At 52.0% G+C, this 15520-nt stretch overlaps 1 protein-coding gene across 1 annotated transcript in view; it reads left to right on the top strand.

Moving 5' to 3' along the window:
- HTT (huntingtin) overlaps positions 1–15520 on the top strand; it is a 111941-nt gene that overhangs the window by 21691 nt on the left and 74730 nt on the right. Inside the window, exons 4-10 of the mRNA XM_090267143.1 lie at positions 913–972; positions 1600–1679; positions 5211–5349; positions 9151–9292; positions 10021–10199; positions 11664–11868; positions 12997–13044. Of these exons, the coding sequence (XP_090123269.1) occupies positions 913–972; positions 1600–1679; positions 5211–5349; positions 9151–9292; positions 10021–10199; positions 11664–11868; positions 12997–13044 (853 nt within the window). The remainder of the gene's footprint in view (positions 1–912; positions 973–1599; positions 1680–5210; positions 5350–9150; positions 9293–10020; positions 10200–11663; positions 11869–12996; positions 13045–15520) is intronic.

The raw sequence follows: 15520 nt of genomic DNA, 5'->3' as shown, positions 1-15520 counted from the left end.
TGGGAGGCTCGTGTGGCGGCAAGGAGGCTGAGGGCCTTCTGTCTGGGGGTGGGGGGGTGCTGAGTAAGGAGACTGGAGGCCTCTGAACCACAGGGGAGTCCGCCTCCAGGTGCCAAGGAGTCAGGGAGCTTCCGCAGACTTGCAGCGAGGGCGGCCTCAGTGTGGGCCGGCGCAGGGGCCTTGTGCTTGATTCGGCGGAGAGTGAGCTGCTCTCGGGGAGCGCTGACGTGCTCTGAGGAGCACTGATGTAGGACCAGAGCCTGGGGACCACGGGGCGCCTTGGGGTGGGGCGGGGCCTGTGCCGAGGATCGCGGGAGGTGGCTGGGCCAAGGAAGGGAGCGCGGGGTCTGGACCTTGGCTCAGCCCTGGGGGTGGGGCAGGGGCTGTGCTGTCGGGGGCTGAGGCTCCCAGCTGGCTGCGGGCTCTGGGGTCCCTGGGGCCACAGCGCTGGGAACGACTGGGCATCAGGGGAGGACCAAGGCCTTGAGAAAGGACGAGGTCGCACTGACTCTGTTCTTAGAGGCGCACCCCGACCTCGGGGCCTTGCTAATGGTGATCACCCACCTGAGTGCCCTGAACGAAGGGAGAAACCTTCCTCGTTGGTGATGGGGTTTTCAGATTAGAGCTTTAGGATGAATTTGAGCCATCTGCCCTTGAACTTTGATATTATGTACTATTTGATTGTGATAAAAGTTAAATTCTTTCTCCTCCATTTTATTCAAGTAAAGCACCTGGATCTAGTTTATTCTGGAACTTCCTGCATATGTATTCTTTTTTCTTAATGAGCAGGTTCTTAGCTTAGTTGCTGTTAAATTCTGCTTTGCCCCAAGATGGGAATTTAAGGTGCTTGTTAGCCTTCCGTGGGGCCGCTGACGGCCTGCCCCCCTGAGCCGCCCCTGTGTTCCGTTGCAGGCGCTCATGGACTCCAACCTCCCGAGGCTGCAGCTGGAGCTCTACAAGGAGATCAAAAAGGTGGGCCTCTGCCGTCTGTCACTGAGGGCCGGCGCCGCCTCGCCGCACTGAGCGGTTCGCGTGGGCCTCTGTGCTCCATGAGTAAAAGCGTTAGGAGGAGAGCTGCCCGGTAGCGTAGGCCTCGTGGTGTGACTTCCCTTCACAAGGTTACCCTTCGTTACTTACTAAACGTCATGGGGGTTTAAAAGGGTAACTTATTTTTATTTCCTTATAATTAAGCTCATTAAACCTTAAAATGTCTACAGTAGTTAAGCATTTAATGGCCTTTTCTCTAAAAATAGAAGTTAACAATGAAGGAAATGCTTTAATTTATATGACGTCCTCTTGGTGACTAGTGTCTGTGATTTTCTTTTTTAATTATTTTTTTTAGTTACGGAAGTTTTTTTTGTTTTGTTTTTTTTGTGAGAGAGAGAGAAAGGAAGGGAGACAGAGGGAGAGGGAGAGAGAGACTCTCACCCGTTTGCTGTTGTGCTGACTCACGCACTCATTGGTTGCGTTTTGTGTGTGCCCTGACCGGGATCAAACCCGCGGCCTTGCTGTATGGGGACGACACTAAGCAGCGGGCCCACCCGGCGGGGCGTGTCTGTGACCTTTAAGTGTAACGCACTGCTCGTTCAATCCACGCAGAACGGCGCCCCCCGGAGCCTGCGCGCCGCCCTGTGGAGGTTTGCTGAGCTGGCTCACCTGGTCCGGCCTCAGAAGTGCAGGTACGTTGCACCTGCCGGGTGACGACAATGATGATGACGATGGTGATGATTTTATTGGAGAGCCAGCTCCTGAGAGTTCTTTGCATCGTGGCTCAAATGTCACTGCCTCAGACACCTTCCCCGCGCACCGGCGGCCGCTGCCCACCTCCGCCCTCCCCGCTGTGGTTGCTGCCGCCGCTGACTTCTCCTTCCCCGCCCACACCGCCCCCAGCAGCAACCTCGCCTGTCACCGGCGGGCTTGTTCCCTCCCTGCCCTCCCCCCACCAGGACACTGGGGGACTGCAGGGATCCTTCCTGTCTGTCCTCTGCCACCGCGCAGCAGGGAGCGGTGTCTGCACGTGGTCAGGTGGCTGGGGGTCGGGTCGCAGCCTCATTGCCGCCCACTCCAGGGGTTGTGGAAACAGACGCCTTCATCGGTGACACGGGTTAAAAATGTGGACGTTACACTGTGCGTAGAGGTTTGGCTCATTGCAGCAGTTCGGTCTCAGTGGATTGGAGACAAAAACAGGACCACGGTTTTCAACTCCGTCCCGTGGCCTTAACTGCAAGTGTCCACAGACCCTTGGCTCTGCCTCTGGGGACCTGGCGGAGCGCCCGGCCCCTCACTATGAACATGAAACAGTGGTTTCTCACAATGCCTTTGAGTTGAATGAGAATCGTATCATACGGCTGTAGAGCTACGGCCATGGAGAAAATTCCTCTGTAATAACCCTCTGCTTTGATGATGCTTATGTTTGAAAGCTGTTTCTAAAGCAGCGCACCCGCAGCTCTCCCCACAGAAAGTGTGACTGGGTCAAGCCGCTTCCTCCCTCGGGCTCTTGGCTCCTCTCCTGGAGCCGCTGGGATAAAACCCAGGCTCCTTAGCCAAGGCCCAGGGGGGCTTGCCCCAGGGCCCCTCACCTCGGACACTCTGGTTGACTCATTGGCCTCATTTAAGGGTGGGCCTCGCCCTCCCTAGTGTAGTCCTGGGCGTGGACCCCCTAGTGGCCTCTCTGTGCACCAGAGGGTACTGCTGTGCTCTCCCCACGTTGGTCCAGGGGTGCTGGTGGTCTTGGTTCCTTTGGCCTGTGACCCCCCGCCCCCCTACACAGAGTTGGCCTTTTTCTCTGGAGTTTCAGATCTTATCTCTAAGGCCTTACTTAGCTGGACCACTTAGAAATGTTTTTGTAATGTTTCTTTTCCAAGAAAGCTTTCTAATTTTTAAAGTCGTATTTTCTTTTTTTTTTTTAAGTATATTTTATTGATTATGTTGTTACAGTAGTTCCAATTTTTTCCCCTTTACTCCCCTCCACCCAGTATCTCCCTCCCCCAGCATCCCCCCCCAAGTCCATACCCATGGTTCGTAAAAAATAACTATCCCTCCCTCTCAGATATTAAGACCCTTTGTAATCTTGTAGAGGACAATGGGCGAAGGTCTCAAGCTCCTCTAGCTGCTTCAAGCTGGACATGGTTGTCGTCCTACCTACCCTTGGGTCCAGAAATCCCTAATAATAGTGGGGGTGTGGAGGGAAGGGTGGCCTTCCCACATGGGGAAGAATTGTGCAGACTCCAGGTCAGTTGGCTGTCCCTGGACAACGGCGTGCTTGGTTTAGCAGGCTGGCATCCTTGTTGTGTTCTGGGGGCAACAGATTTGGCAAAAAGGGTTAAAAAGCATCATTCAATCCATAACTACTAGGTGACAAAAGGCAGGGATTAATTTTTCAATGTTCCACATTAGGAGGGAAAAAAAAAAGGGGGGGGCTTCTTTGGAGGAATGTGTGCTAGGCACATCTCGCCTGTCCAAAACCCTTATGCCCATTTTATTTAGTTTGGGCTGAGGGAAATAGTTTATGTTTCCCCCCTCTCAGACCTCTGGGCCCTTTCTGTCCAAGCCATTAGGATAGAAAAGAGAAACCAGTTTTAAAGTGAAGCCCACAGACCACCCCGTTCTTCACCAACCCAGCCACTTAGTTCAGCCAAACCGTTGAGTCTCAGGAGGCAGCGCTGCAGAGAGGATTAAGTGAGCCTTTTGCGTACAGACAATCACTGAGGTAATGCGGTCATAGGCTTATGCCCTTTGAAAACAGAAAACACATGTTAATTTATGTAACATAACCAACAAACAAGTCTCTAAATCTGTAAGACTGTCTTATTGGGAAGACATCCAGTTGCAAGGCACTTGACATTCTACTTGCCTGCAACTTGAATCTCTTTGGTGATATCACAGATATGGTTTAATTTTCAAGTGAAACCATTTTTTAAGTGAGAAGAAACTTTTAAGACGGTTAGCTGCCCTACTTTACAGTCTGCCACTGATCATTGTGATTTTCCTTGAATAATGATTTTTCTCCCTAAGATTACTCTCCTTGTCTTTAAAGGGACTACATTAAGTCCATTTTTAATTTATCCTGTTCGTTTGCATAAACACAACAAGAGCAGCAAATGATCACTTATGATCTTTAGTTCTGTTTTGCTGGAACTTATCCAAGGGAACATTTAGGGTGGCCCCTCAGTCTGCTCTTCAGGGCACAGAAGCTGGGCCACATACCTGGCATTCATCCTTGCCTATACACACCTGTCCTTTCCAAGTCTTTCTGGTTTTCCATTGTGCCTTAAGTTCCCTTCTAGCCATCTTTCAGGAAAACAACCTTCGTTCCTTCCCTGGAGAGATTGCTGTGGACCGCACAACCAACCGTGGCAGCAGGCCTTTTATTTCGCGGGCTTTTATTACCTTTGAAAGTCATTCCCAGTTCCTTAGGGCTTTTTGGTAACAACCTGAGCCCAAGCATGTCTCCTTTAGGCTTGACATTCCAGTCAAAGGCTTGTTCAGAAAAAGGAACCTCTATTAACAACTGGTCTTATTAGGTCTATGCAAAGAAACTTAAGTCATTACTTACTTGTTTAGAATGCCAAACTCTGGAGAGATCAAATAGGGAGAAAAATATACAACGTGAAGGAAAATCTTTGTCCTAATATTCACTGAACTGGCATTTCCATTCTTCATATTTTCATTTTCCCCCACTAAAAAAATTTTTTTGTTTGTTTTTCCATTACAGTTGTCTCACTTTTTTTCCCCCTCTTGCTTCCCTGTACCCTGCCCCTCCCTTCCCCCACATTCAGTCCCCACTCAGTTGCCCATGTCTGTGGGTCATTTATATATGTTCTTTGATTTGACACTTCCCCTTCTTACCCCCTTTTCTCCCTCCCCCCTCCCCCCTTGTTACTGTTAGTCTACTTCTTGTTTACTAAAGTCGTATTTTCTTACATTATCTATTATTTTCTAACTTAAAATACGAGTGTTTTAATAACGATTATAATTCACTGCAAATAATTTTTAAAGCGAGCTTTGGAGAGCCCTCTGGTCAGAGAAGCGAAGGGTGAGCGGCTCCCAACGTCTGTGCTTCCTTTGCAGCCCATCCTCCTGCCGTTTAGCTGAGGTCTGCCCCCGTCCACTGGAGGAGTGGGCACCTCTCTGGCAGGCTGGAGACTCGCTGCTGGTACCTCATTCGGGTGGACCTGGTAGGATAATCCATGTTCCTCTCGCATCCGCAGACCTTACTTGGTGAACCTTTTGCCTTGCCTGACTCGGACAAGCAAGAGACCTGAGGAATCTGTTCAGGAGACCTTGGCTGCTGCTATACCCAAAATTATGGCTTCGTTTGGACACTTTGCAAATGACAATGAAATTAAGGTATGATTGTTACCTCAAGTCACAAACGTGGGAGAGAGTCTGGTGGGGAGGCAGGGCTTTCGCTCGAGAGCGCGGCTTGCGCTCTGGCGTGCTTCTGCCTTAGAGGGGCATCTCTGAGGCCCCGGGGCTTCTTTCCTCCCCTGCTCTTCCCGTGGGTGCCGAGGGGCGCAGATGAAAGGCGCTGTTCCCGAGCAGGTTGGGTTCTGGGGCCCGGGGTTGGCTCCTTGCGCTGGCCATGGCGAGGTGGGGGCGGGCGGCCTCTGGGGCCTGCCGGACGGAGGCAGCGCACAGAGCGCCCGCAGCTGTCAGGGACCCCGTGGCGTCCTGTTTGTGCCCCGGCACGCTGCCTTCACACCTGCGCTACTGTTCTCTTTACGGTGTCCAGAAATTGTGGCCCCGTCCCCTGGTCTCGGTACCACTGATTCTGGGCTCTCCTGCTTCCGTGGCTCAGTCCTGTGTTAGGATTTCCCTCCACGTTTCTAAATAACGTACTTAGACGGCTAGCTTCAGACTTTTTACTGTGGAGGAGATGAACTTAGCTGCAACCCTCTCCCGCTTTCACTCTAGTTGTACCAGTGCATACATTGCGATGCCTTCGTAAATAGTCACAGCTAGTTTTTTGCACACCTGTCTGGTTTATCTGCGATGAATGATGGCCTTGTTGTCATTTGCTCACCACTCTTCGGCCATGTGGGTCGTCTCGCAGCGTGCAGCAGCTCGCTAGACTGTGTCTCAGTGGTTTCCACAAGACAGAGGCTGTGGCGGACCGTTTCCCCAGCTAGAGTCATCCGTCCGGACTTCTCCGGCACGGCCCGCAGACTGGGGCCTTCCGGGCTGCAGCGCCCCTCGCTTGGGTTTTTCTGGAGGCCCAGTGACCAGGTCTTGTTCCCCGATTTATTTTCTTTATGTTATTATTATTTTTTGTTAATTACGCTATTAAAAATCAGTTGTCCTGGCTTTCCCCCGTCGCCCCCCTCAGGCTGGCACCCCTGCTCCCCGAGGCAGTCGCCCTCCACTGTTCCCGTCCCCGGGTCGCGAGTGCCAGTTCTTTGGCTCCTCCGTGCCCTGGGCTGCGCTTGACATCCCAGGACTGTTCCGTAACCGCGGGTTTGTGCTGCTCGGTCCCCTCGCCTCCTCGCCCACCCCCACCCCTCCCCCCGGCAGCCATCAGAACATGCTCCACATCCATGACTCTGTCTCTGTTCTTCCTGTTTGCTTGCTTGTTTTTTAGATTCACTTGTTGATAGATATGTATTTTTTGCCATTTTATTGTTCATAGTGTTGATCTTCTTTTTCTTAAGTAAGTCCCTTTAACATCTCATATAATAATGTCTTGGTCATGATGGACTCCTTCAGCTTCACCTTGTCTGGGAAGCACTTCATCTGCCCTCCTATCTAAATGAGAGCTTTGCTGGACAGAGTCATCCTGGCTGTAGGTCCTTGCTTTTCATCACTTTGAATACTTCTTGCCAGTCCCTTCCTGCCCACAAAGCTTATTTTGAGAAATCTGCTGACAGTCTTATGGGAACTCCTCTGTAAGTAACTCTCTGCTTCTCTCTTGCTGCTTTTAAATTTTTCTCTTTATTCTTAACCTTTGGCATTTTAATTGTAATGTGTCTTGGAGTGGTCCTCCTTGGGTTCATCTTATTTGGGACTCTCTGTGCTTCCTGAACTTGTATGTCTTTCCTTCACCAAATTAGGGAAGTTTTCTTTCACTATTTTTTCAAATAGATTTCCAATTTCTTGCTCTTTCTCTCCTGGCACCCCTATGACGTGAATGTTGGACGTCTTGAAGTTGTCCCAGAGGCTGCTTATACTATCCGCGGTTTTTTGGATTATTTTTTTCTCCTTGCTGTTCTGACTGGTTGTTTTTTTCTTCCTTATGTTCCAAATCACTGACTTGATTCTGGGCTTCATCCACTCTCCTGTTGTCTCCCTATAAATTGTTCTTTATTTCAGTTAGTGTGTCCTTCGTTTCTGACCGGATCTTTTTTATGCTGCTGAGGTAGGTCCTCACTGAGTTCCTTGAGCGTCCGTATAACCAGTGTTTTGAACTCTGCATCTGATCGTTTGCTCATCTCCGTTTTGTTTAGCTCTTTGTCTGGAGTTTTGATCTGTCCTTTCATTTGGGCCAGGTTTCTTTGTCTCCTTGTTTTGGCAACCTCCCTGTGTTTGTTTCTGTGTATTGGGTAGAGCTGCTCTGACTCTGCTTCTTGGTCGTGTGGCCTAATGCAGTGAGTGTCCCATAGGGCCCAGTGGCACAGCCTCCCCTATCGCCCAAGCTGGGTGCTCATGTGGGCTGAGTACACCCTCCCCTTGTAGTTGAGCTTTGGTTGCTGTTGGCAGATTTACCCAGGCCGGTCAGCTGCAAGGACTGGCTGTGACCACTGACCACCAACCTCCGCCCTCCGTGGAGGATCAGCTGTGCAGGGGCAGGGTGGTGGTGCTCCTTCGTGGTCTGTAGCTGTCCACTGGATGCACTGGTCCTGGGATTTCCTAGGGGTGCAGGCCAAGGTCAGCCCCTACCTGTGTTTTGCCCTGGGCACCCACCTGAGCTATAAAGCAACCTGAGCTGGCTGCTGCTGGTGCAGGGCCTGGGGCTCAGAGGCCAGCTGTTGCCTGTTTGAGAGGATTTAGGACGTTGTGCAGCCTGAGCCAAAACCAGCCATCCTTGTGGAAAAGCAGCTTGTGTGGGACCATGAGTTGGGTGGGGCGGAGTCTGTAGGGATCTCCAAGGCGGGTCTAACAGTGTGAGCCAGACTGATGGAGTCTCAGAGACGGCACCAGTTTGTAGACTCTGTGGGGGGAGGGGTTAGGAAAGGGACAATGGCCTCTGCTTGCCTTGATGCCAGACCCTTCAGTTCCCCCGCTGTGTCCCGCTGGGGCCTTTCAAGCAGCTACCCTGGTGCTGGAGCTCAGAGGGAGGGAGTCTGAGCAGGTGAGTCCGTGTGCGGGCTCTTTAAGGGGAACTGCTTGGGGCTCCAGCAGTTTCTTCCACCGACTCAGTCCCCGCTGGTTTTTCAGCCAGAACTTGTGGGGACGTATCTTCCTGGCACTGGAACACGGGGCTGGGGGTCCTGGTGTGGGGCTGGGACTCCTCACTCCTGAGATATCCCTCCTGAATCTTTGTCCACCACACGTGGGTGTGAGACCAGCCTGTTCCACGTCTGCCCCTCCTACCAGCCTGGATGGATGCGGTTTCTTTAATTCCGTAGTTGTCAGACTTCCATTAAACTCGATTTCTGCCGGTTCTGAGTGATGATTCTATATTCTAGTTGTAATTTTGATGTGGCTGTGCGAGGACGCGAGCCACCTCTGACTGCACCACCATCCTGCCTGGGAGTCGTTACCTGGTCTCTTAGGACGGTGTGCGTAGCGTTCTGTCACCGTCAGCGGCTGTCACTGAGGCAGCACATGCACAGCCATCGCTGCGGCTGGGCGGCGCTGTAGCTGGCTCGTGCTCTTTTCTCTTTGACTCCTTCATGGATTGTTGTTTTTACTGCATATAGTTCATGTAGTGTCGTTTCCTGACCCTGTCCCCAAGTACTACGGGTACAGCTTTTCCAGAGCTGAGACGTCCCCCCTCCCGAGGCCCTGCTTGCACTCTAAGGCAGTGAACAGACTGCATGCTTGCAAACTGCTCTGGAACACTCCAGGTTTGGGTGCGTCACTCAGCCTAAGCGAGCCTGGGGTTGTTGATGACTCGTGCCCTGCGGGCATTTGGAGCAAGTCAAGCTGCATGAAATGCCTGGTAAGCTTCGTGGCGCTTCTCTCCAGCCACGTGCGCGTTTGCTTCTGCAGGTCCTGCTGAAGGCTTTCGTCGCGAACCTGAAGTCGAGCTCCCCGACCGTTCGGCGGACGGCGGCCGGCTGCGCCGTGAGCATCTGCCAACACTCCAGACGGACACAGCACTTCTACAGCTGGCTGCTCAACGTGCTCCTGGGTGAGGCGTGGGCTGCGCTGGTCCCCGTGCGGGCGGGAGGGTCTCCAGCACTCAGCAGAGGCCGACCTCTGCCGGCAGGCAGCCCCGTGGCCTGCGGACCAGACCCTCGGGCACTGGCTGCCTGGGAGATGTGAGCCAGGCAGGGGCTGCCTTGAGCCAGCGTGGGGTCTGTGCGCGCGTTGGGAAGGGCTGCCCCTCCTCTGCAGAAGCGCAGGTGCAGCCGTATCCAAACCCAAGGACAGCCGGCAGGGCAAGGGGTGTGGCCACTGTGCTGCCCGCTCACTTCCTGGGCCTGCCCGGCCTGGCCTCGGTGCAGCCACACAGCACAGCCGCCTGGCTCTGGGTGCAGGGAGGGCCCTGTGGTTCTCCTCACGGAGTGGCTCTGCTGACAGCCTCTCCTGTTTGCGGGATGACTGTGGAAATCCACACCAGCCAGTGCCGCAGACGGCGTGTGGACGTTTGTTGTGAAAGGGCCGCCTGACTGTCCAATGCAGCAGAACTCGGTGTGCAGGCCTTGCCAGGCGCAGGCTCGAAGGCCACCCTTAAGGCTCCTCCTGGGTCACGGCCGCACGACGAGACACACTTGTGTTTCTTCAGTGATGTCCGTGCCTCTGTCCCTCACTGCCAGCCTCAGGGTTGGGTCCCACTGGGAACCTCTTCTTTTTCACAAACTGAGTCCTGACGCTCCCGGTAGCAGATGATGGCAGGAACCTTGTGCTGCCTTCTAGGTCTCCTGGCTCCTGTCGCAGATGAGCACCCTCCCCTCCTGGTCCTTGGGGTGCTGCTCACCCTGCGGGGCTTGGTGCCCTTGCTGCAGCAGCAGGTCCAGGACACCAGCCTGAAAGGCAGCTTCGGGGTCACACGGAAGGAGATGGAAGTATCTCCCTCGACGGAGCAGCTGGTGCAGGTAGGAGCCCCAGGCACAGAAATGCCTGACACGCAGAGGGTCGGGTTGTTGGGAAGGGGGCCGCCGGGAGGGCGAAGGGCGGGGACTCTGGAGCCAGACCTCCTGATTCAGGGCCTAAGCCATGCTCCCCACCTGTGTGACTTCTAGTCACACCAGAGGGAAACGGAGGTCAGCTTCACAAGGTGGCCAGAGCGGTGCCTAAGCCCTGCAGACCTGGGCCTGGCACAGAGGGCGCCGCCACCCGTTGTCTAAAGCCAGCGCCCATGGGAGGTGGGCTTCCGTTACGTCCACGTTTATCCAGCACCTGTTCAATCCTGTGTTTGTGCACATGAGATACATGCGGTTTTTATTCAGTTTTAGACTGAACTTCTAGGTGAATCACATGTGATTTAAAGTTACATGTGAGATACCTAACAGTATGAAGCAGTGATGTCGCTAACAGCATTTGGGAGGGCAGGTGAGGTGGTGGCCATGTGGCTCTTGTGTCCCCATTTTACGTGGCAGTAGTTTGTCCACTGTAGGTGGCTTCAGAAATCAAAGCCTAGCGGATCACCCAGTGCCGGGCCGCATGCCTTTCTGTAGTGGCAGGAAGGCGGCCATGGGGGTGGCGTGTCCCCTGAAACTTGACATGCAGAGACGGGAGGCGAGCCAGGTTGCCTGTGGACTGCAGTCTGCAGACTTGTGTCCTGAGTGACGGAGGGTCCCACCAAAGACTTGAAAACAAGTGATTAGAAGTCACTGCCTCTGAGGCTTTTTCTGTACGGTTCCGTATGGCTCCTTTTTTAGCCTCGGTGTTACTTTTATGATGGTAAAGATGAGGGTGCCTAACTCGGCAAATAAACATACAGTGTGCCAGTTAATTTTAAACTTCAGATAAATCATGAATCGTTTTGTGGTATAAGTCTGCCTGAAATCACATAATTGTACTGTAAAATTATCGATGGTTTATCTGAAAATCAGATCTCACCGGATGCTCTGTATTTCATCTGGCAACTCAAATTAAAGGGGAAAAGAATAAGTTCATCATCTCCATGTAACAAAATAGAGTGTTAAAGACACGGGTCAAATGTGACCCAGCCCTTCCAGCGTGCTGGGGGCTCTTTCTCGGGGCCCTGGTGCCTGTGGTGCGTGTTCGTTGCACGTGTGTTGGGGCCTCTGCCGCAGACTGAGCTCCCCTCCCCACGAGCAGCCCCCCCAGCCTGCAAGAGGGAGCACTTCGTTCTTGCGCCCCTGCTTTTGAGCAGGCGCTCACCCTACTTCTGAGGAATCAGTATCACAGTGAAAGGAATTGTGGGAACTCAGAAAACCACATGGAAGCTAATGCTCACACTGGTAGAAGTGACAGAGAAACTTTTAGGGACAGAAATTAAGGCACACATTTTGCCACCATAAGACTATCAGACAAGAAGTGAGACCTGTCCCCGTTTGGGAGCTGTGACAGCAGCACTCGTTTTCTGCCCCCAGGTTTACGAGCTGACCTTGCATTACGCGCAGCACCCGGACCACAACGTGGTGACCGGGGCCCTGGAGCTCCTGCAGCAGCTCCTCAGGACCCCGCCCCCCGAGCTCCTGCGGGCCCTGACCACGCCAGGCGGCCTGGCGAAGCTCGGCGCCCCCAGCCAGGAGCCCGGTGGTCGGAGCCGCAGCGGGAGCATCGTGGAGCTGATAGGTGAGTCCTTCCATGGGGTCCGTAGTCACGCTGGCTTCCACTGTTGAGTTCTGGGCTGAGCCCGTGACATCTGAGGGGTCGTTGGACTTCACAAACGGAAGAGCTCGAGCGTGGGAAGGGGAGGCGCAAAATGGGGTCCCTCTGACTCGGCTGCCTCCATGTGGCGCTTCGTCTGTTGTGAGGTGAAGACATCAGGGAGCGTACTTCCGGGACTTGTCACATGTCGCTCTGCCAGAGACGGGGCCGTCCGGTCTTCCAGGGCCTGCAGTTTCTCTCTGCCCTCTGGGTCCCCATCTGCTTCCCTGATCAACTTGAGCAAAGCCCTCCCAGTGCTGCCTCTGGCCCCTCCTTGGCCGTTCCGTCTCTGCTCCCCACTGTGCTCTGGCGCTGGGCCCTGAGCCCACCCCCACTGCTGCTGCCCACGGACCACTGGTTTCCCTGCAGGCCGTGGGCGCTGCCCGCTGTGGAGATGCCCCAGGGGCTGGCATAGGTGGCTGGGCGGGGGGGCGCCGGTCCTGAACCGCAGCCTCCGGAGCCGCGCCTGGCGTAGAGGAGGCTCCCGTAACTCTGGCCTCTCCTCGGCCTCACCATTCGCGGCGAACGCAGTGCAGCGTGGGCGTGGGGTGGCCTGGCCTCAGCACCCACAGACGGCAGAGCTTTGGTTAACGGGTCTGGCTGCTGCTTTGTTTACCGAAAGTGTTCGCCTGCACCAGGAGCAGGATGTGACCATGGGCCTGTGCCCTGCCCTTCACACCTGAGAGCCCTCTGCTCCGTGGGACGCGTGCCGTTCAAATCATTGCCGACACACTCAGAAACGAGTGTTTCTGATGAGAGTTTGTGTTTGGTTATGAGTTCACGAAATAATCTGAGACTTCTGATTTTTTAATTGGGCTTTTAAATGCACTCTTTATGAGCCCTTTAATGCTTTCAGTCATATCTTTAGAACTGTGTATGTGAGTGGAATGTCATTTCCATGTCACAATGAAAGCGTGGCAGTATGCACTGCCTGTGTAAATGTGCTCACATGTTCTCGGGCTTTAACACTGAATCAAGCTTTTTGAAGATTTTAGTTCCTTCTGACTTTTAACCGCTCGTTCCCTTCATCTGTCGTTTTTTTGTGATTTTCAGCTGGAGGGGGTTCTTCGTGCAGCCCTGTCCTTCCAAGGAAACAGAGAGGTGATTATTTCAGCCGTCAGAGCCTGGAGCCCTGCTGGTGTGTCTGTGTCGCTGCGACGCCGTCGGCTGTGCCCGTCCTCGTGCTCACAGAGGCGCTGCGTGTGTGCTGCTGGAATCGCCTGGGCCTTGTGGGGCGGCTTTAAAATCGCTGTGTCTGGGAATTGCTTTGCCGCGCGCGTGTGATGGTTTAGGCCGCGGGTCAGCAGACCTGGGAAGCACCAGGTGGTGTGCAGTTCAGCCCCGGGGGCCTTGCCTTCTCCTCTGCGCCTGCTGACTCTGCCCTGGGGCGGGGGGTGGCCGCAGACGGGGCCCAGCTGACCGCGTTCCAGCCAGACTTCACAGAGCAGGCAGGAGCGCCTGCTGCTGCATTAGGGAGCGTGTTCTGTTCTGTGAAGGTAACTCATCTTCCCAGTTTCATTTAGTGCTAGTCAGCAATAATGTTCACTAATTATTTAGTTAGTTTGGACCTGGTTATCATTTTCCAGCCGTGTTTGGCTTTGTACAGGCCAGTGTGTTCTGATACAATTAATTATTTTTAGTGCAACACCAGTTCTTTTCTTTTCCAGTCTAGATTTCCACAGGAAGTAATTGTTGTCATGTTTTGATTTTGAAATGTTAAAAAGACTAATTCTTTTTCAGTTGCAGGGTAGTTGACATAGAGCATACTCATCTGTTTCTGAGCCCTGAGCCGAGTGATGACTTGGGAGCCCGGTGCCCACTATTTGCAGTACCGCATTTGGCCTTAAACAGGAGTGGCATTGTAGCCGTGACTGCGTTAAGCAAACGTTTTAAAAGAACCGAGAAGCAGGAACATTTGGGCCATCCTAGTGTGGGACACTTAATTAACTTGGAGTGAAACGCTGGGGTTGTGAGAAAGTCAAAGGGTCCTAGGAGACGTTAGCCTCTCAGTCCCTGTGCTGGGAGATGCCCGGCCTGCGGCTGCTGCCCTGGCGCCTGGCTCGCCGCGTTGGTCTCAGCTCCCTTTGCAGCGACGAGGATAGGGGGCCGCGTCCCACGGCCGACGGGGCTTGTTGGTTTTCTTCTGGCTATGACATGGGATATGTCCTCCATCTCTTTCATTTTTCCAGCACTGTTTTACTTTGTTTTTTCCTTTAGAGCTGTAGTTTTAAGCTCTTTCTATTGTACGCTCAAACTGGCTTTCTCACCTGAGGTCTGCCACCATGTAAGAGAGAAAAGGGGAGCCGCTGTGGGACATAGGGGCAGGGGCAGCTGAGGCCGGGGGCATTGCGCCCCTTGGTGGGCTCCTGGCGACAGGTTGGCAAACCGCTTTTGGTCTCCTCTGCTTTTTTTTTTTTTTTTTTTTTTTTTAACCTTTGCCTTCAATGTCATATCAGTGTTGAAATTGGAAGTTGTCACGCCTGTGTCCTGTTTTTTGAAGATCAGCGAAATTATAAATTAGAGGTTGCCAAAAATTATTTTCTCTCATTTAATGACATGTATGTGTGATGTAACCATTAGATTTAATGGGTCCAGTTAAATTATGTTAAGGCTTTTGTGTTTTCTTCTTATTAATAGTCTAGAAACCATAAACTGTAAAATGTACTTTTTGAACTTTGCAAAAGATAAAATATTGTTCCAACCACTGAGATTGCACAGTGCCTGACTTCTGGTTGTTAACCTACAAGCTAGCAAATTAAAAGATAATAAGACAAAAGTGACCTTTAGGTATAAGTGTTTTCTATATAAATTCTGCTGTGCCATGGCAGCTGTGACATCTGTGTCCCAAGGCTAATGGAACTAGTTCCAGCCATATGGACCATTTTAGGATTAAAAAATAATATAAATTATTTAATGTTAACAGTAATCTAAGTCTATAAATATTTTATTAGTTGTTAAAATACTTTGCAGTACCATTTGAGAATCATTGCTTCAGACTTTTTTGCATATAGGTTTATTGATTTTAATATAATACAGTCATCCCTCACTTATCGCAGGTATTACGGTCTAGACCCTCCCACGATAGGTGGAAATCTGTGAAATAGAAACCTTACATTTATTTTAGTATTTATATATATTTTGAGGCTTTATAAACCCTTCCCACACACTTATAAACTGTTCCCACTCCCTTATTAACCTTTTCCACACTTATAAACACTGCTTATGTTCTTAAACATATTCTACACTCAAACCTACGTAACTTTAACAACATATGTATACAGTACCACAAAATCCTGAAATATAGCTAAAAATCTGCGATAAGTAATTAAATATAATATTTTTAAAAATCCCCTGATACAGTGTGGCCGCGATAAGTGAACCACGATATAGAGAGGGACTGCTGTACTCTATAATGCCTCTGTGTTCTTTGTGTTTAGCACTCTAGAGGTATAAAAGTATTTCATATAATAAATCATGTAAGAGGTTGAATAAAATTATGCTCATGGTTGTCCACTTAGACTGAGCATTGATTTGATTTTCTCAGCCTTCCCTGTACGCAAGCTTAAAACAGCTCTCG

Source organism: Furipterus horrens, unplaced genomic scaffold (assembly GCF_987537825.1).
Source record: "Furipterus horrens unplaced genomic scaffold, mFurHor1.1.pri manual_scaffold_2, whole genome shotgun sequence".
Taxonomy (NCBI): domain Eukaryota; kingdom Metazoa; phylum Chordata; class Mammalia; order Chiroptera; family Furipteridae; genus Furipterus; species Furipterus horrens.
This window is presented reverse-complemented; position numbering and strand designations above follow the sequence as displayed.